Below are 22,635 nucleotides of genomic sequence, written 5' to 3'. Positions count from 1 at the left end.
CTCTCTAAAGCTCGGGAATCCTTGTCCGAAAGGGTGGGATTCTTAGCAGTAGTTGCTTTTATGCCTTTAGGCCCTTGGGAGATGACCTCTGGGTCAGCAGTTGGATGTTTGAAAAGAAACCTGTGAGAGTCAGGGACTCTGTAGTACCTGTCCTGTTTCCTTGGAGCTGGGGGTAAAGTATCAGGAGTTAGACTGGATTCCATAAAGATATCATCCACAACATCCAGAACAGGAGGGATAGCTAAGGGTCTGTGCTGTGGCAAATCTAAAAATTCCATGAGTCTCTTTTTGGACTGAGAATAATTCTGGCATTCCCAGTGGAAATGCTCTCTTAAAGTATGTAGGGTTTCACCAAAAGAAAAATCTTCTGGAGGGGAAGCAGAAGGAATGGATTCCTCTGCATCAGAATCCTCATAAGCAGATAAAGGCATGTCTTCATATTCAGAAACCTCAGAGTCATCGGACTCTTGGTCAGTTAAAGCTTCTGTGGACAGGTCTCTTTTTCTCTTAGCAGGGGAAGGCTGGCTTCCCCTAATCAGCATGATCAGGTCTTCTGCCATTTTAACCATTTGAGATTGTGGCAAGGAAGCAGGTGCTTGAGTTTGGGTCGTCGTTTTTTTTAGGCGTAGCTCATACTCTTGGCCTTAGAAACTTGGTAGTTTTAGACAGAACTGAAGACACAAAAGAAGTCATCGGTTTGTGTTGAATATTGGTAATGCAAAGAACTTCCTCAGAAGCCAGTGCCTGCACAGTGGCTCTGGGCCCATCCAACGTAGAGACATCCACAGGTTCCATGGTCAAAGAAGAGTCTCGCGGCATACCGGACTGAGAACGGGTCTCAGTAGCGGCCTGCGAATCCATCGAAGTGGGCATCAGGGCCTGCAAAAGCGCCTGAGTACTGGCGAACTGGCGACTAGCTTAACGGAAGCGTCGTCCACAGTTTTGGACCTGTGCAGTCTGTCTCTGTCATTATCTTTATGTTTTTTTGGAAGACAGGTAGACAGATGGCTTACCGAAGCCATTTCGGAATACGGAGATCGAGAGCAAAAGTATTTAGTGACAATAAGGGCCTGACAATGAACAGTTCAGGCAATGAACAAAGCACAAAACCGACAGCGAGGTACGTCATGGTCTGGGCCCAAACAGGTGATGCAGTAAGAAAGGAAATCTCGGTGTGGTATTTGCTTTCCACAGACGAGACAATTGTTAACTTTTTCTGACATCGGTTAGAGCAAGAAAAAAGGACCCCCAACGGGGTACTTAGCTTTAGAAGACTTTAGGATGATTAAATTCGGAAACGAAAACTCAGGTAGCAGCCGACCGGCACTCATGCAAACTACTTCTGCTTTGGGCTCCTCGGCAAGAAAGACCGATGTAATGGTGTTAGCTGCCTGTTTTTATACCCCTGACGAACTGATGTCAGTCCTGAAGCGACAGTAACCTACGCAGAAATACTAAGTCTCTGGTATTCGGGTTGACTAAGGGCTACCTGCAGGCAGATAACCCAAGTGTGATGACTGCAACAGTGAAACACGAAGAACATTTATTGGTTATCTGTGTTTGGAAGTTAGAACTGGCAAGAAGCAAGATGAGTCAGAAGACAGCAAAGTCCACATAAGCAACAACATCCAAACTACACTCCAATTATTCAGTAGTTACTCATCCAACAGAAACAAATCTGTAAAATGGCATAACACTCTCAATCTCTTATGATAATAAGAGAATCACACAAATTATAGAACAACATTGGTCGGTGTTAACTATAGATGAGAAAACAATGAAACTAATAGGAGAAACACCAAGATTCATCTATAGGAATAATAAAAACCTGAAAAGGTTGTTATGTAAGACACACAAGGAAGGGATGCATTTAGTTCCAGTATTGGATACAAAAGGAACATTTGCATGCAATAGATGCAACATGTGTCATTTTATTACAAGTGTTCAAGAGTTTGTGCATCCAACCCTGAAATATGAATTTAAACCCCATTTTCATGCCTCTTGCAATACTTGCAATGTGATATATTTAGCAACATGTGAAAATTGCACGGCGTTCTACATAGGACTTACAAAAAGAGAATTCAGGAAAAGAATTTACAATCATATATACGACATAAAGAAAAATAATGAAACTAATGCATTGGCTAAGCATGTAAAGCAACACATATCACATAGCTTTAGGTTCAGGGTACTACAGGTACTTGAAAAAGATAGGAATGGAGGTGAGATGACAAATATCCTTGAACAGAAGGAACTATACTGGATTCTCAGGATGAAAGCACACCATCCACCTGGGTTAAACCAGTATGTTCCTATGGCACCAATACTACGATAAATTTAGTAGGGAATGCTATATTGGTTTATATTTGTTAGTCCATGCAGATTATACATGATGTTGTATAGGAGATTTGTTATTTTATGGATATGGGCAAATAATTATATCTACATACTTGGTTATGAGCTTTATGATAGCATCAAATGGATTGCATTCATAATGATCACTATAGCGTTTATGGTATAACCTTCATAAATTAGATTTTGATATAACTCAATACAGATATATGCAATATATATATTATATGTTTTTGATATAACAATTATACAGGTGTTAATGTATTCATAGATTTCCTTTTTATATATACATACATATGGTTTTATACACTTACAAGTATATTGATTCTTATATACTGTTATATGCTGGTTTCTATGGACACCACAGATTACATTGATATGGCATAGTACCAGCAACAATGGTTGATTTTATTTATATTTAGCATCCAGCACTTTATGATTGTTTATATTTGTCTAGATTTATATTTGTATTTATATATATATCCATTTGTATGTAGGTTTCTTCTTAAATGTTTTTAAATATACATGCCTTTTAGTATTCATGAATTGATTTATATATGCTACATAGGGATGAGTATATGTTTAGAAGATAGGCACGATGCACTTTAGGTGTTTATGCCAAGTTGTTTACATATTTATGTGCTGCTTGATATTCATCGAATCATATATATAGAAGGGTTAACATGATTTGTTATATATGTTAGCTAGGGATGAATATATGCATGGTGCACTTTATTAGTTTGAATGTATGGATATATGGTTTTATACACATTTTTGCATGTATACATATAATATATATTCTACATCTGACTTGTTATACATGCATGTATATAGAAATATGTATACCTTAGTATATATATATATGGTTATTCATGCCATATTTATATATATTTTTATATTTTATATATTTATTGATATTTACTGATATATTATTATCATCATTTCTATTTTTATTTTATTTTATTTCATTTACGAAAGGTAATTAATAGGAGGTAGTTAATGAGATATATAACACTGGATAAGAGTTAGATATAAAGGGAGGTGACTTGAGATGTATTAATATATATGTACATAGCTAGACAATGTTATTTTTATATTTGTATGTTTTTGCTTATTTCTTTTTGTTCATTTGGATGTTTATTTACATATATATATTTTGCATTCTGCACTTTAATCAAATGTTTAATATGTATACCTGATTATATGTTATATATTTATATACATAACATTACTAAGTAGAACATGGTATATTAAACTGAATATAGTGCTATTGTAACTTTAAGAAATAGCCACGTTGTTTAAGAGAGACAGCTGTTTTCAATTAGCAATATAATTGTATTAATTAGATGAATGCATATACTATAAAAACTGAGTTGTTATATTGTATATTGAAATCTGATGAAGCGTATTTTAGATACGTGAAAGCGCTCATTTCACAATTTACATGTTATGGAATAAAGAAGAAGTTATTTTATCTTGGACTGAGTTTGCCTTTGTGGAAATAGAACTGGAATAGCCGTTTTGTTTGGTTCACTTGTGTTTCTTATCTTCATCTTCTTTATTCAGTAGTTACTCATCCAACAGAAACAAATCTGTAAAATGGCATAACACTCTCAATCTCTCCTTCCTTGCTAGTTATTGCTAGTTACTATCAGGGGAACCCAAAGGTTCTATTCTTGTGCCTCTCCTCTTTAATACTTTCATTAACAATTTTTATACCTCCTCACAGCAAGCTACCTTAATCTAATACACAGGTGATTCAACCCGCTTTTCCTTTGCAGGCAGCCTAAGCTATCTTCAACAAATCACAAAAGAATCTTGTACCTCCATCAAAAATTGGCTCTGCAATGCACAACTAATGTTAAACGATCCCCCCTCCCAAAAAATTAAAGTTACTCCTTTTCTTCCATAAACCCATACATAAGACAAAACCAACTTTTAAATCACCTCCTTCAATAGTAATGTAATAGAAGTGGTTCCATACACTTAACTATTAGGGGTCTTAATAGATGGCAACCTTAAATTTGACCTGCACATTCAACAGATTTACAAGAACTCACCATACACTAGGAGTGTTATAGAAAGCAAAACCATTTCTTAATAATGTCACAGAAACAACTCTGGCTACTACTTTCCACTTACCATCACTCTTATATGAGGTAGCAATCCTCACGCTAGACTAACAACTCATCTAGAATATAACAACAAAATTGCAAAATTCACTACTAACAAACCATGCAGAACCCATCAGTGCTCTGCCCTACAACAGTTACATTGGCTTTAATTATCCCACCATCTCAGACATACTCAGTTACTTGTGACTCTTGACATAATAGACAGACCTTCAAAATGTCCAGCAGTAGGCAATATTCTCCACAACTACTATCCCAAAAGACCACTATGCTCATAAGAAGAAAAGCTTCTCTCCACATACAAACCTGTGAGACATGCAGTAAATTCTCTGTATTCCAGCTGCATCGCCAGATCCTGAAACTCTATCCCATTTGTAGTGAGGTCCATATCTAACCTCCACACATTTAAAAATAAATTAAAAAATTCCTAGCTGAATCCTAGCTTTATTAATGCTCTACACTTGCCTATACACTATATGTACTCTTTTCCAACTTTACTATCCAATTCCATAAACAAAAACTCCAAGCCTTTTCTACTTAACATGATGGAGAGACATTCTTGTATTCCTTTTTTTTTTTTTGTAGTTATTGAAAATATGTACCCCATTTTTTATTACTTGGATCCAATGGAGTGCAATCTGCTCATAATACATATATGAGGTTTTTTCCACAGTTGCTCATGTTCAGTAATGTTCTGTAATGGTGTTTCCGTATGGTGTTTGGCCATTTGAGGGTTTATGTTTATGATAGCCAAACACAGACCCATTTTTATGCCTCAAGTAGACTCCAGAGAATTTTAACTCACGTAGACAGCAAATGTTGGTGGTGTGATGGGGAAGAAAGAAGTAACTGGGAATGTATTTTCTGGGAGTATAATGAGTTGGAAGACTTTAAAGATTCCCTGCAGACGAGTCTGTCAGATATACTGGGTGAACAAATTGGTTTATCTAGGGAAATGATTTTTCTGAGCTGTAATACAGAATCAGAATGCCTAGACATAGTAAGACCTTACTGAGTCTAATTATGGTAGCTGCCAAAAAAACAATCACTAGAAAATGGAAATCAAAGTCTAAACCAACTGTACTAGAAGTAGTGAATATAGTAAGAGAGAGATAAAACAACTGGAACTGGGATCTTTAGAAAAGGGTAGGAACAAATTACACAGAAAAAATGGGAATTGTTGGAACAATACATACAGGGGAGGAATGAGGTTTAAAAGAAGACAAGATTTGAATGAGTTATGTAATGTTTGCTTGACAATGAATGGGTAGATTATAAGTGATGTATACTGCTTGCAACTAAAATTATGTAAATATGGTTTGTGATGCTTGGTTCATAGGTATTTACTAGGCTAACGACCACAAGGGCCTTTTAAGCCTAGCCATCCATCCCGAATCTCTGACAAGTTCTGATACTCTTGATAAGTGTAAGCATGGGCCTGGGAGATGAACCATTTTACAGGTTACCTGTGTCCATTAGAGACATAGGTGCCAAACCAGGGATGCATTTCCGGTTTCCCATCCAGTTGTCCAAATTGCACTCAAACTGGGTTAGGGAGGAACTCTACTTCACACTTGCAACTAAGATTATGTATGTATGGTTTGTTTTCATTTATATAAATGTTATGATTAGCTATGTCATGAGTGATAATTTAATAAAGATGTTTCTTTTTTAAAAAAAGAAAAAGATTCAGAAAGACTGTCCAAAAATATTTTTTGTGACCTCTTTTTGGCCCAGTAAATATTGGTTCTTCTTTTTATGGAACTGGTCCAGGTCAATTACCACAGGTTTCCTTACTACATGGATCTACTCAGAAAAGATGTGGGTTTGATGCACAGCAGTCTTAAGACATCTTAAATGTTTGCGTCTTTCGGCTTTTCCCGGTTAGGGGTCACCACAGCGGAACTCCGGTCCGCTAATGATTGGTAGTCGATTTTTATATGCTGAGTTACCAGCCCTGATGGCACAACCTTCAACGAAGGTACGCCCATTCACGCACGTCTCCAGACAGAAGACGCTCTAGCTGAGAATCAAACCGGACAGCGTCTTACTGTGAGGCGACAACACTACTGCAGCACCACCACCGCGGTTCTTAAAAATTCTGATACCTTTTTGAGGACATGCAGGAAGTAAGAAATCCTGCTACTAGAAGATCTTATATTAACATGTGGAAGACTTTTCTAGTTGGTACCTACCGAATAAACAGCGGCCTATCTAAGATGTTGTCACCAGTGCTCAAATATTTCAGTGAGTTATATTAGCCTCTGGCCTTCATACTAATTTGTCAAGGTACATCTTGCGGACACTTAAGTATATCTTCCCATGAATCCTTCTCTTGCTTAGTGAAACAATTTCTGATAGGGGTGTTTCACTTAAGATCGCAAGTTGCTCCTCCCTGGGATCTTAACTTTCTGATGGAAAATGTTAACCACATTTCCATCTGAACTTGCACATTAGGCAGTTTAAAGTTAATTACATAGAAACAGTCTTTTATTTTGCTCTGACATCTGCAAGAAGAGTATCGGAGTTGCAGGATCTCATCACTGGTGAACCCTATCTTGTCTTCCATAGAGATATTGTCTCTTTAAGAACCAGCCATCATTCATGCCTAGTGTTACTTCAAAATTCACTTTGTATCAAGACAACAGTTTCAGTGTTCTGTCCTGAAACTCACAACCAGGGAGAAAGGATTCTACATACTCTGGATGTACATAGGCAGCTCAGGTACTATCTTGACAGGACTAAGTCCTTTAGAAATACTGATCAGCTGTTTGTTTCTTATGCTGGGACAAAGAAAGGACAATCTGTGTCACTACAGGGTATTTCTAGATGGTTGTCCTCAGCTATTGCCTATTGCTATTCTCACCATGATAAACTAGTTCCAGGCAGTGTAAAGGCTCATTCTATTAGACTTGTCTTCTTTGATGGCAGGCTGGAAAGGGATGTACGCTAGGAGCATTCTAAAGGCAGTTACATGGCCCTCTGTATATACCTTTACAAGGCATTACAAACTGGATTCCTTTTCTAGACCCAGGACAGGCTTTGCTAGGACCATTTTCCAAGCACTCCTGGATGCATATCCTTCCTCCTCCCAGGTTGTATAGGATTTGATAATCAACCCATATAGCTTAAGGGATACTACAGCAGTGGCGGTGATGAATATAGTACATTTGTGTAGGTTGCACTAACCCTTAACTGCAGGTGTTCAAATTTTTCACCGCTTTAGTAGCCACATCTACCCTCCATCCCCCTATTTTTGTATTTAGTTATTTGCTGGGATGTACAATTGTTTACTTTTTGTTTCTGTAGTTCAGGATGACAACACAACTTTGTAACTTTTGGGCAAAGACATTTTGAAGAGTCTTCACTCTGAGTGATGATTTTCCCTCCACAGGGCTGCCCAATCATAAGTCAAAGTGAAGGTGTGACAGGGAGCCACAGCTTTTAGAAGCTGGCCGTTTTTTGTGTCATGGTAAGACAAAATCCATATAGTCTAAATCAGGGGTGCCCAACAGGTGGCCCTTAGGCCACAATCTGGCCCTTGGTATATCTTACAACATACTGTTTTGAATGGCCAGGTACATATTGAACATGGTAATGTGGCCACCTAAATCTTGTGAAGTATGATGAGTAGCCCAGAACTCTATGCTAAGTGGCACCTGAGACAAAAAGGCTGGACACCCCGGTCTTAAGGATACTTCAAATGTGAGGAATTCAAACATCTACTGTTAGGGATAAGTGCAACTTAGTAAACTGCACTTTTCTTTCCATTCAATGAAGGTTATTCATAAAAATTAGCTCTGTAGTGCTGAAAGTGCTTGGGTGGTCGCGGTGGTGCAGCAGTTAGCGTTGCCGCCTCACAGCAAGAGGTTCTCCGGTTCGATCCTCGGCTGGGGTGCCTTCTATGTGGTCATGTGAGTTTCCTCCAGGTGCTCCGGTTTCCTCCCACATCCCAAAGACATGCTGTAGGTGGATTGGACACTCTAAATTGGCCCTAGGCATGAGTGCCTGCGTGTGTGTGCCTTCTGTGGAAAGTTGGGTGCCGGGCTGGCAACTTCACACCGTAAAACTCCACTGCCAATCACGAATGGACAGGTGATCCACTGTGGCGACCCCTAACCAGGAAAAGCCGAAAGAAGAAGAAGGCTAGTTTCCACTCAAACCAACTTCCCCTGAATTTACTTAATCTATTATTTCTTTACTGCTTCCTTAACTACAGTCTTCTATCAATTTTCTCTGTTATGTCTTCTACAACATCCTGTCCATATACCATAATCTTGTATTTTCCCTTCTCATTAGCTTCAACCATCTTTTTCAATATACACAATATCTGCTCTGCTACTGTAATGTTATAATGTCTTTGGCAGTTAATCATTCTCTGTATTTTTCCAATAGCAACAATGTTATTCTGTTTATTTGCCTTTGCCAGTAAATCATTCTCTTTAATTTCCTTTAGAAACTATAGTTAAAGTGATTACTTATTCATCTTAAATGTTACTTATATCTGCTACTGTTTTAATGTCTTTATTGCAGCTTTTCTCCCTGGGCCTCAGCTGACAATGTGCACCTTTGCCTACTTCAACATTCCTGGTACACAAATGTCAATAAATACTTAAATAAATAAAATTAATTAAATCAGGAACAGTTTACTTTTTACATAAACTCCACTAACATTGATGCATATAAAAGATGTTTGACAGTTTTTATTACTTTTCTCCTTGCTACAGCTATTTGGTTCAGTGTTATTTTTTTATTGTAAGAAACAGGCTTATATTTAACCAGCTTGTAACTGCAAACATAAAACAGTGCTTCAGAAACTCTCAGCGGCTCAAGAGGGATGCTGTCAGTCATTGTTTCTTAAATTATAAAAACTTTTACTATCTTTGGGAATAACTGTGTAAGTCAGAAGTTTAGTAATAACCATAATTAATACTGGTATCAGTAATAATGTCAAGGTTGTGTTTGAAAATGGTATACATGGAGAAAGTAGTATGAAGGGAAATCTTTGTCCGTTGTATGTGTAGAAAGAAATATGTGGAATTACTGATATTTTGAGAAGAAAAGTACATTATACACTCATTAAGACAACTGCTGTTAAGCCATGCATTCAACATGATTAACTAGATGGGAACAGCTTATTATGACATTATCTCAACTTATATACATCATTATTATTGTTATTATCATTAGGATATTACCTCAAAGTTAGATCTATTACTGCATTTCCCACACATCAGGGAGGCCACGGTGGTGCAGCAGTTAGCGTTGCCCCCTCACAGCAAGAGGTTCTCCAGTTCGATTCTCGGCTGGGGTGCCTTCTGTGCGGAGTCTGCATGTCCCTCCCTGTGGTCGCGTGGGTTTTCTCTGGGTGCTCCGGTTTCCTCCCACATCCCAAAGACATGCAGTAGGTGAATGGGACACTCTAAATTGGCCCTAAGTGTGAGTGTGTGTGTGTGCCTTCTGTGGAAGGTTGGGCACCGGGCTGGCAACTCAACACCGTAAAACTTCACTGCCAATCATGAGCGGACAGATGATCCGCTGTGGCGGACCCTAACCGGGAAAAGCTGAAAGAAGAAGCAGAAGAAGACTATACCATATTTCAAGCAGCATTAATATTAAAAATCAAGTTCTAAAGTTGTTCACTTTTATTTACTTTTTGTCCTCCACATACACTAGATGATAATTATATGTGAATAATTCTAACCATTTTACATATTTAATCCATTTATTAAATCTGAAACTTGTAGGTATTACGTTCATGTGGAGCCATAAAAGCACTAACGTTAACAATTTTAGAATATCTCATGAATATTTTTTAACACTCGAAAATTCACAGTGCATTACTACTGATTAAACATATCTATCTACAAAGAGTACTTCCTAACATATACAAGTGAAAAAAAACATGAAATATATGTAAAATACCAGCAGGTGAACAAAGAGAAGGTAGGTCAGCCAGGATTTGAATGGTAGATGCCACAAGGCGAGCACTCTCTTCCGAAAGTCTCTGTGATTTGCTGAGCACATGGGATGGAGAGTCCATTACTTTAGTGTTGAGCTGTGGAAAGTGTTGTACTAGGAGAAACATTAACAACTCCATAGCTGCAAAAACAAGGGATTTCCCAGGAACAAAACCTCCAGTTTCTCCACCTTCACCAATCAGAGATCCAGAATCTTTTTCGGAAGCATCATCATCGCCTAAAATAAAAAGAAATTAATGACAATAAATGGATGACACTGAACATAATCTGCAATGCTGGAAGACATCACTTTTAAAGTTTATAAATGAGCTTTTCCTCCAAATGAATTATGATAAAAGTATATGATTTGAGCCCCACTGAAACAGATGAAGAACTACAAGGAATGCACCCCCTCCCTGAGGATCATAAGGTCTAGATTAAGGAGATGATCCATACCAAAGAGACAAAAGAACTGCTTCACAGTGCTGAGATGGAAAACATATTAGTACCCATATGCCTGTCTTCATATCAAACTACACGTGCAAGAATATCTACAATACAGGTCTACAGAAATGAAACAAAGCAAGATTCGACTTCACAACTCATTACATTTTTTGAAGATACTTTTTCACATTTTTGAAGTAAGATTGTGGCATGGTGTAATTTGTATTTCAAATGTATAAAAAGAACTATCATGATAGAATGCTATATATCTACTCAAGAGTGTTGATATTCACTGATGTCCCAGAAAATACATTATGAGAAGTATTCACCAAAGCAGATCTTCAATACTGGCATCTGCAGCTGATAATAACAAAAACAACTCATGTCATTCTAGCATCACTCACTTGCTTTTCTGATTTTCCAGAAATCCACTTCTGGGACTCACCTTCACAAATTTGTGTGGCCCATCATATGTCTTCTTGATCTTTAATGGTATCTCTAAAAACACTAAGCAGCACCTTAAAAGCAAATTCAATTTCTGAATGAAATCAAAGTGCTCAGTTTCCCCTTAGGTGCTACTTTACACTCACTGATAACAGACGGGTATAAAATGGTAGGATTTGTAAAATAGCTGCTGCAAAAGACAGTTCCAAAAATCCATCATTATTGTGGGTATTTCATTACGCTCTTAGCCTTTTATTTTGATGTGATGCTTACAGCAGGTATTACTAAAGAAAGCCACAACAGAAATGCAAGGAGATAGATGTCCCCAGTGTTAAGGCAGAGAACTGAGTCACTTCCTTGTTATTTGAGGGAAAAAAGATGTTTTATTTTTCATTTTTTATTTCTGTAAAATTTCATGAAAAATGAAAAATAAAACAATATGTTTTCTTTTTTTATTTTTTATTAACAAGGAAGTGAAATTAGTTCTCTACCTTAATGCTAGGGACAGCTATCTTCTTGTATCTCTGTTGCGTTTGTACTTGTTCATCCTGTGATTCACTATTTGTGATACAAAGGGTTCTTGGATGTAATGGATTTAATAGAACCATTGGTGATCTGTCATTTTATTTATAAACAAACAGGTAACTAATAAGCAAAGCATATCACATAGTTATAACATGAAACAACAAGAGAACTGTGCCCAATGTAATAAAAACATTTTTAAGGAAAATAAACTACACCCAAATCTAGTGGACCTCTGAATGTTTAAGGATGGCTTTCCTTTTGAGATGCTGTTTAATTTTCATATTTTGCTGGTAATAAGAATGGAAGACCAGGTAGGAGCCTCACATGTCTTCCACAGACATGTTTTTAATGAAAGTAGCAGCTGTGCTTTAAGGCACAAACAAAGTCTCTAATAATGGTTATGACAATACATGATATTCTTTCTAGTCAACGGTTTACTATCGAAATTGCGATCGCCCATCGTCGAAACCACTAACGCGAACTCCGAACAGCGACTGTTGGGATGTCAAACACCGATATTCCGAAATGCAAAATCTCGCCCCCCGTTGAACCCATGGTAGCACTTGTTTTGTGGTGTAGTGGTCGGAAATGTCGAGGTTCGGTGTTGTAGTTCGATATCTTGAGGACTCGGCATTACAGCTTTCACATGAAGGAGTCGACAGTGTGTACATTCGACGATTGGTGATCGCAATTTCGATAGTAAACCCTAGTCAACATATTGAGAGAGCCTTGTTCCTGCTTTATGAAATTCAAATAAAATATTTAGTTTCAGTTTTATTAAAGTGCTATATTCCTGAGGACCACGACAATAAAAATATGTCAACTCACTATGAAGAAAATTAAAGTTAACAATTACATAAAAGGTTTGGCTGGAATAAAATGGGAGCTTGCTAAAATGCTAAATTAAAAGACGAAATATATGAGTATTCAGTGACCTTTTGAAGTTAGCCAGTATGAAAGACTTAACCAATGCAGAGGAAGTTTCCAGACATGGGGAGCCTGACAGCAACAGTCATGCACTTAAGAAGCCTCTAGATGGAGTCTTACAACCTCCACCAACCACAAGGAAGAAGAATATAAAGATCCAACTGGATTGTGTTGGATCATGAGTTTTTCAAGTATGGCAGACCAATGTCATGTAGGACCAGACTAGCACAACTTAGAAAGTGATACAAGACTTGATAGGGAGCAAATGCATATACCAGCAAAAAAAAAAAAAGAAATCTGCTGGTAATGAGGAATACCTGTCAGTGCCCAGGCTGCAGAGTTGTGCAAAAACTACAATCAATTGAGTTTTGTGTCAAACATTTCTAGGTACAGGCAGCTAAAGGAAATTGCTCCAAGGTCTTGTGTTGGGATCAAATGCTTGATGAGTGCCATGCTTTGAACATGGAAACATAATGATCAAGACATATGATGACTCCTGGCCCCTGAATGCCTGCTGTCAATTAACTGATCGTGATTCCCCATCTTATCGAAACATTTCTAAGTATCACAACCACAAATAATGGTAAGATTTAATATCGGGAAGTCCGATTTCCTCAGAGAAGCATAGACAGCCATGGCCACAGTCTTAAAGGTGTTGAGCCTCATGTAATTTCAGTTCATTCAGTTCTGGATGCATTCCAAGCCTTTACCTAGTGAATTCTCAATAAACAGTTTATCTTGAGGAAAAAAGAAGTATGGCTAAGTAACATCATCATAACAATGGTACTGTACATCTCTTTCATGAAACAGTTCACCCAGTTAAAGCATGCATAAGGAAAACAATAAAGGATCCAAAATCAATCTTGTGGGACACCAGAGCTGAAAAGAATAACTAGACAAAGAATGGACACCATAAAATACCTATTGGGTATGACCACAGAGGTAAAAGGCAATCCAATCTAGGACAGAACCTGAGATTCTACAATAGGTCTGAAGATGATTCAATAAGGTATTGTGGTTCATCATATCAAATGCTAAAGACAGATCATGAAAGACCAAGATGGAGCATCACTGATGATCTCTCTCTTTCATTACCCAAGTGAGGGCAGTCTCTATACTACATCTCATTCAAAAGGTAGCCTGGAATGAGCCATAAACTTGATACTCCAGCAAAATCAAATCAGGTCATGACTAAACTACTTCTTCACGAATATTATCAGTGAAGCAAAGGTTAGAGATTGGAAAGTAATTATTAACTCTGGAACAGTCAAGTATAGAGTATGTTATGATATGGGTTACAAAAGGCTCCTTTAAAACAATTACCACCATTCAAAGATAAACTGATGTCTTAATAAATCACTGCAATGCATGAAATAGCAAACCTATCTGGCAAGGGTCTATGCTGCGGCTAGCAAGCCGTGTAGTTGAAATAAGGGAGACTTGATCACTGTAGTCCAGATTCAGAAATTCACTTCAGGTACAAGGTAGGATTTTGTTTTGGATTAAGCAATCTTCATTTCAGTTTACTGTTACTGCTGTCAGTGAAGCAATTTCAGTTGGAGGGAGTATCAGTCTATATGAAATGATTCAGTCCTGCACAGTAATTAACAGAGACGCCTACATATGTTTTAAGAATGACGGAGCTTTACCCATCTCTTTTCTGGCTGTACTAAAAATGCACGTTAGCAAACTGGTTGGCATTACTTAACTACGCAATTCTAGAGAAAAAACTAGGTTTGTTATGAAGAAAGAACTGCCTCTGACACAAATGCAACAAAGGGATCTATCACTGACATGAAATGGGAGTTCTGAGAGCTGTTTGTTAAATGTGCTAGCTACTAAAAATAGTCTATTCAAAGATAAGCACTTTGATTTATAATTGGTGACTAATTTAGAAAAAGAAAATGTCAACTTTTGTTCTGTAATACAGGTGCTCCTTTACTTACAAACAGGTCAGGTTCCTGTCGTAAGAGGAAATGTCTGCAAGTCCAACACTCCCTTGATAATTAATGAAAAAGAGGGTATGTGCTCAAAATTGTACCAACCACCACCAAAACAGCACAAATGAACGCAGTGCACAATAAAGTCCAGAACCACAAAACAAATATTTTTTAAAAGTATTTTAATAAACATTAAGCACTTTCGTGCAAACACTTTCAGACTTCATCAGAACTGATGTTTATCATGCAGTGTAAGACATTCATTTGTGTGGTATTCAAATTCTGGACTTGTAAACTATTTTGTTCGTAAGTCTGAAAGTTCGTACGCTGAAAGGGTTTAAGTAGGGAAGCACCTGTAAAACACGACATTACACACCGGTGTCAAAAATTACACAATGACCTGAAATGCAATTTCTCCCTAAACTGATGTTTTAAGAACTTTGTTTCAAACTCCTACACCACATATGATATCCAAGTGGTTCATACCCTGACTTGACCATTTTCAACAATTTTTACTCCCTGAATATAATGTCTGTATCTCTAAAATGGTTTGACATAAAAGAGCAAACAATGGCTGGCCTCCTGCCCAATAAAGGGGAAACATGCAGCAAATGGGGTACTCATGTAGGCAGGGGTAGAATCGGGCAGTAAGCAGGATGACCACAGCTACTGGATGGGGAAAGGGAGAGCATAAAAATGCAAATAAGGGATTCCAGCACAGAGATCTTGTGAGCAGAGTTGCTGACCACCAGGAAAATCATTTTCCGTGAGACGAACTTCAGGGATGATAAACCAGTTTGCACAAGGAGGCAATGGAATTCAAGTTTCAAGTAAAAGCTGGAATCTTTAAAGAAGGACAAATGTGGAGAATCTCCTTTAAGCACTTACCACTCAATGTTGGGTCACAGTTCTGTTATTTAAAAGGCCATGATGTGCCGGAATGTCACAGACAAGCATTCTGACTATAAAATAACCAATCTGCAAGTTGTAATTCAAGATCACCAGCAAGTTGACTGACAGATGCAGCAAATGATAATACAACTCTGTGGAAAAAGAGGACCCTTACCAACTATCAGAGTGCATTTAATGAGTGGAAGGTTTCCTATCTGTCGTCAACAGCCTCAAGAATAACTACCAAAGGGCCAAGTAACAGCAAGGATTCTAAAAAGAAGAGATGTTCTGAGGTTGTGCTAGTTGTCTCCCCACCAAAGGTTGACTTATTTTGCTTCTGCAGGGATAAGAGTGTCCAAAACCTGCACATTCTCAGCCAAAAGCAGAAGACAATAATAGTAAATACTTGTATTTCATGTATGAATTCTGAGATGGAGCATTAATTCAGAGTGAATGTTGAAAAAGCTTTACAAAAATCTTTCCCATCACTGAAGATAGAAAGCATCTACCATTAATTCTTCCTTGCAATGCTGAAGACAGCAGAACAGGAGAAGGACCACATCTTCTAGTGTAGTGAAAAGATCAATCTCCCTTGTGCCACACTCCTAGAAAATCTAGAAGTAGTAGAATTAGACAACTCTTACCTTCAGGACAGGAACATATCTGGGGCTCATACAATCCATCAGCGACATCACCTGTCTCTGGTTTACAGTCAGACTGATAACAAACATACTCTGCTTCTCTGCAGAGGGATTACAAGTGTAGGTTACACTGTTTGTTTGCATACCCCAAAGTGTTCTGGAATTCTAACTGCAGCAGGATGAACTATGATCTTGACTCCCATTCCAGAGTATTCAAGAGACAAAAGCTACCCTTAACTACAGACAATTTATATAAAGCCGTTAATCATATAAGTCTGTTTCCCCTAAAACAGGGAGGATGTCATGATTGCCTTAGCCATTTGTGCAGACGAGAAGGAATAGCACTATACAGTATCTTGAGTCAAGCTCAAATAGGAAGGACTTCACCAAAATTATGTTGAGCGTCAGGGACTGCAACCAGTGTTCATTTGATTTTTTTTATGCCAAGACTGCATGGCCAAGGCTCTTGTGCAACACAACTCCTTCACCAAAATAAATGAGCAAGTATGTCCCATTCTGTACACACAATGATCTTTACATTATATACAGAAGTAAAGGTAATGTGTAAGTGGTAAAAACTGTTTATAAAGTCCACGTGCAAATTTTTGTTGTTGCATACTAGAGCTCTAAATAAAAGGGGTCATTTTTATTGGCTCACCTATTCAGTTAACAGATTTAAATAAAGTACACAATACAATTTAATGCAGGTGTAAAAATTATACTGCCTGGTCTGATGCCACAGGAAGTATGCACTTGTTTAACAATTACTTTCTAGTTACTAATGAAGTCTTGTACATAAAGTCTAAAATATCTTATCTAATGCTTGTAACATGTTTTTTGTATAAACTGTGAAAATTCCTGAACTGTTTAAAATTTGTAGTATTTAACTGTATAACAACTAGTACCTGTATGTTAGTAGTCTAGTAATCTCTTGGAGCTTATCTCCCCGGGACTCTACTGAAAATGGACATAAATCCAGTTAGACTATCCAGGTCAACAAATGTAAAATAAATCTTCTTCTTCTTCTTTCGGCTTTATTCCCGGTTAGGGGTCGCCACAGCGGATCACCTGTCCGCTCATGATTGGCAGTGGAGTTTTACGGTGTCAAGTTGCCAGCCCGGCGCCCAACCTTCCACAGAAGGCACATGCATGCACACATACCTAGGGCCAATTTAGAGTATCCAATCCACCTACAGCATGTCTTTGGGATGTGGGAGGAAACTGGAGCACCCAGAGGAAACCCTCGTGACCACAGGGAGGACATGCAGACTCCACACAGAAGGCACCCTAGCCGAGTATCGAACCGGAGAACCTCTTGCTGTGAGGCGGCAACGCTAACCGCTGCACCACCGTGGCCGCCCAACAAATGTAAAATAAATAAATAAAATAAATTTTGTGCCTGAGTTTGCACACTATCATTCCTCACTCACACACAGATATGCATACTATCATACCTCACTCACACATAGGTGTGCATTACTCACTCACACATAGATGTGCATACTATCACACCTGTCGCTCATCTGGTCAGGATAAAACAGACGAACTTCTGTGGGTTCTGTTCAAGCAGCTTTCTTATGTACAAACACATCAGGATTGAGGCTTAATAACTTTAACTTAGATAAACCTATAAACAAACTAGCTATCACACTCATACATGCTCACTCTCTGGTTGCACTCTCAAAATGGCACTGAAGCTAGCACATGCTTGCTATTTATATGCATGTGCTGTCCTTGGAAACATTTCCTAAAAGTACAACACACACACACACACACACACACACACACACACACACACACTCTATTCTACATCCTCCCTCTGAGTCATGCATTACTGATGACATTAACTGACATGCAATTGATACTAAATTCTTTGATATGCAATTATACAGAATTAAATACATATAAACAATTATGTCCAGGTTGCTGTGCATTTCACACTAGGTCTGGAAATACGACCAAATTGTGTGACATAGAAATCAGAACTAGGTCCGGCAACTGGGACTAGTTCTGCTGAATGTTCAACTTTAGGAACATCAGAAACGGAAGTAGACGTTAAGACACATTCTGCAACAGGAACATTGTCTGGATTGCTCTGAGATCTAGAGTCTGTATCACAGGAACAATGCTGTGATATTGATTCTGATACAGAAAGAAGACGTATGCAATTTCTCCTGTACTCCACACTCTCAGATTCCACGAAGTAGGATCTCAGCTCGGCACCTGTTACTTGATCAATCCAGTCAAAACCTTTCAGTGTTTGTATCCTTACTGTCTCTTCTCCTTTCAATAGAGGAATAAATCTGCTCGATTTACCATAGCTGGACTTCTGGAAAGAATGCTTTCTGAACAGTTGAGCTTTGATTGTTCTGTTGTTCTTTGCTTTAGGCCTCAAAAAACTGGAACTGATAGGCAAGTTTGTTCTGGTTTGCCTAACAGAAGTCTCTGAGCAGACGAGTCAAGTATACCATCATGGGGTATGCTTCTGAGATTGAGTAAATTCAAAAAGGCAATGGTATTATCATGCTTTGATTTCTCTAGTAATTGCTTTGCACTCTGTACTGCATGTTCAGCTAGTCCATTTGACTGTGGGTATTCTGGAGTACTAGTAACATGTACAAAGTCATATTCTTTTGCAAATTTCTGAAACAACTGACTGGTAAATTGGGTACCACTGCCAGAAATAATTTTGTGTGGACTACCATGGATTGAGAAATGACATTTCAACTTGGTGATAACAGCAATGGACATTAGGTTAGGTAGTAAATAGATCTCAAACCAGTTCAAATAAAAGTCTACCAACACTAAGAATGATTGTTCCACTATAATATATCATTGGCTACTGTTGACCAAGGTAGTTCAGGAACTTGACTTAGCTGAAGTGGTTCTTTTTGCAAATGTGGTTTAGTACTATTGCATACTGAACAAGAAGAAAGTACTGTATAAAATCTTGCTAGAGAAGGCCAACATACTAGTCCTCTTACCCTTCTTTTGATATATTCGGAACCTGGGTGACCACAATGCAAAATCTGGATGTATTCAAGTTGTAAGAAAGCAGAAACAACAATTTTAGGACGTTTGAAAATAAAGCCATCTTCCATCAACATTTCATCTCTGTAAGGAAAATAAGTTTGCACTTCAGGTGGTATACTAGATTGCTTAGACGTCCATCCAGAATTAATGAAGTGGTTGAGATTTTGCAAAATTGGATCAGTCTTTGTATGACCTTTCAGCTCATCAAGTTTTGTGGTAGAAAAATTATGCAATTCCATGACATCAAAGTCAAAATTCTCTGCATTAAGTTGTTCCATTATACTTCTGGGCGATCTCTATAAGGTATCAGCCAGATAAAGATGCTTGCCCTTTGTACAGACCATTTTGAAGTTGTACTTTTGCAGTCTGGGCATCATTCTTTGTAATCGTGCTGGAGCTGAATGCACAGGCTTCTTTCAAATAGTGACAAGAGGTTGGTGATCAGCTTCAATCTGAATAGCTCGACCATAAATATAACCATGAAATTTTGAACATGCAAATACTACTGCAAAAAGTTCTTTCTCAATTTGAGCATACTGCATTTCAGTTTGGGTAAGAGTTCTAGATGCACAGGCTACCAGTCTGCCTTCTTAAAGAATAGCTGCGCCAAGACCAAATTTTGAATCATCAAAGGAAAGAGTTACTGGTTTATTGACATCATAGTTTCTTAATGTAGGTGGGGTGGCAATTTTCTGCTTAAGGTCTTCAAATGCTGTCTGGGGCTGTTCCAACCTAGACCATGTAACATTTTTGCATGTCAGCTCTCTCAAAGGTGCTGTCAACTCACTGAAGTCTGGTATAAACTTGCCTAAATAGTTGACCATACCAAGAAAACATTGTAGAGCATGAACATTATCCGGTACTGGCATCTCGAGAATGGTTGCTTGCTTGTACGGGTCTGGTCGCAGGCCAGTGCTAGTAAATAAATGACCAACATGTTACTTTTGGTAGCCATTTGTACTTCAAAGGACTGAGCTTCAAGTTCACTTCACATGTCTGTCTAGAACTTTCTTAAGGTTTCTGTCATGCTCTGCTTCACCATTGCCTCCAAGCAATAAGTCATCTATTATTAAGGCACAAGGATAACTGAAAAAATTTGCTCCATTTACATGCGGAAAGACTTCACTTGCAGAATTTATTCCAACTGGCATCCTGAGGAATCTACATCTTCCAAATGGGGTACTGAAAGTAGTCAGTAGTGAAGATTTGCAATCAAGAATCACTTGCCAAAATGAACTTTTTGATCCAAGACAGAAAAAAACAGTGGTATTTGGTATTAGGGCTGCGACTTCCTCAACTGTATGCATAGGATGATGCAGTCTCTTTAATGCTTTGTTCAAATCCCTTGGGTCAATGCATATTTTGATTTCATCTGTACCTTTTTTGTGAGCTGCTACCATGGATGGCACCCATTCTGTAGGTTCTGTAACTGGACAAATTACACCTTGCTGCACCATTTTATCCAGCTGAGCTTTGACTTTATTCTGCATAGCTATCGGAACTTTTCTTGCTGGCCTGACCACTGGACTGATCTCTGGGTCTAACTTCATAGAATACACAAATGGAATCTTGTCTAACTTCTCATCAAAAACATCGACATACTCTGAGAAACTAGCTTCAGCAAAACTGGAATGGAGACATGTCCTTATATGATGAACTTCTTTAGTAAAGGAAAGCAGATTCATTCTCAAACTGTCTCTGAGACCCAATAATGATTACAAAGGTCTTCAGATTACATGGAATTGTAAGCTGTAGCAGTTCATCTCCTCACCTCCATAAGCAACAAGTTTCACACAACTGGCCACATTAAGTTGCTTACCAGCTCTCACCTTAGCAAATGTGTCTGCTCACATAACGTTACACTTTGAACCAGTGTCTACTTTGAGCTTGGTGGATTTACCATTGATCTGGGCAGTACAAAACACTTAGTTCTTTGCAACAAATTTACTGCATCAACCTTTTCACCAATTACTGATACACCATCTACGTAGAAAGTAGAGTTGCAGCTCTCTGTATGATCAACTTGCTTTTTTAAGTGACCCTTCTTTATAACTGTGTGAGGTTACTTGATCTGAAAAACTTTTGAAAAAGGTTCCATTTTTTACACTTGTGGCATTGCTGACCAAATGCTGAGCACTATTTCTTTTAGACTCATGATTGGCATTACAGTTGTGACAGTTAACAATAAAGCTTGATTTGGGTTTTGCTGACTCACCCTTGTACTGCACTGAGCATGCCCTTTTTACTGAACTAGTCTTAGAACTTGCCACACTCGGATGGGTTATAGCTGCCATGTGCTTAGGCCTGCTTCTACTAGCCACATGTTACATGCTATCTACATTTGCTCTGGAGCTTGCTGAAACCATGCTCTTATCACTTGCAAACATACTTGAGTGCCTTTCTGAAAAATTCATGGATTTGACAATTCTCAATAGCTTTGTTCGGTGTTAAATCACTGTCATGAAGCAAAATCTTTCTCACTGCAGCACTATTAATACCACACACAAGCCTGTCCTTTATCAAGTCATCTTTTAAATCACGAAACCTACAAGTTTTAGCTATGTTCCTCAGGTCAGTAATATAAGCTGCAAAGGTTTCTCCTGGCTTTTGATCTTTTGTGTAAAACAAATGCCTCTCTAATGTAACATTTGCCTGGGGGTGCACATTTCCCTGAATTTGCATTCCAAACACTCAGGGTCCTCCCTTGATTCTGCCTGTAAAACAATATGATGGTTTTCCCCTTCTCCTTCATATACTGCTGATGCATATACAAATGAACGCTCACTTTCAATGGCCTCTGACCCAGCTAAGTTTAGCAAAATGAATGCCCTAGTGCATGCATCTTTGTCAGAATAAGCTGTTTGTATAAAAAATATCACAGTCTTACTCAAATATTCTCCAATTCTCTGCAATACTCTGATCAAACACAAGTGGTGATAGTTTTCGAAATCCATTTGTCATGCCAATAAATTATAGTAAAACACAATGCAACCCAAGTCCACTTGTAATTATATGAACATGCACACATATACATAAGCCACAAATTTATGCTAACATTTGTAACTATCCCCAATAGCACAACAACCCTCTGAATAACTGAACTTTGCAAAATAAGTCTCCTGGGCGCAAGAATACTCTTGAAATCACTGCACTGTAAGAAATCACCTCTTATCAGTGTAAGAAACATTACAAATTAACTGTATTGTGCAAATAAACTGGGCAGAAGAAGCTCAGAGTAAAAAAATGTTCAAAGTAACTGCACTTTGCGAATAAACAGTACACAGCACACTGAAACTTTCCCAAAATGGCTGTATTTTGCTAAACCACTCTGTACAGTGCAAGAAAC

The 22,635-nt window shown here is 38.1% G+C and overlaps 1 protein-coding gene across 3 annotated transcripts in view; it reads right to left on the bottom strand.

Moving 5' to 3' along the window:
• Nucleotides 1–22,635, bottom strand: part of HEATR5B (HEAT repeat containing 5B) — a 2,176,461-nt gene that overhangs the window by 279,841 nt on the left and 1,873,985 nt on the right. For all 3 annotated transcript variants that reach the window (XM_044058540.1, XM_044058533.1, XM_044058548.1), the window contains exon 32: nt 10,410–10,682. In XM_044058540.1, the coding sequence (XP_043914475.1) occupies nt 10,410–10,682 (273 nt within the window). The remainder of the gene's footprint in view (nt 1–10,409; nt 10,683–22,635) is intronic.

The sequence above is a fragment of the Protopterus annectens genome, chromosome 1.part2 (assembly GCF_019279795.1).
Source record: "Protopterus annectens isolate FY-2018-M chromosome 1.part2, PAN1.0, whole genome shotgun sequence".
NCBI lineage: Eukaryota > Metazoa > Chordata > Ceratodontiformes > Protopteridae > Protopterus > Protopterus annectens.
Note: the sequence above shows the minus strand (reverse complement) of the source record. Positions and strands in the feature narration are given on the sequence as shown.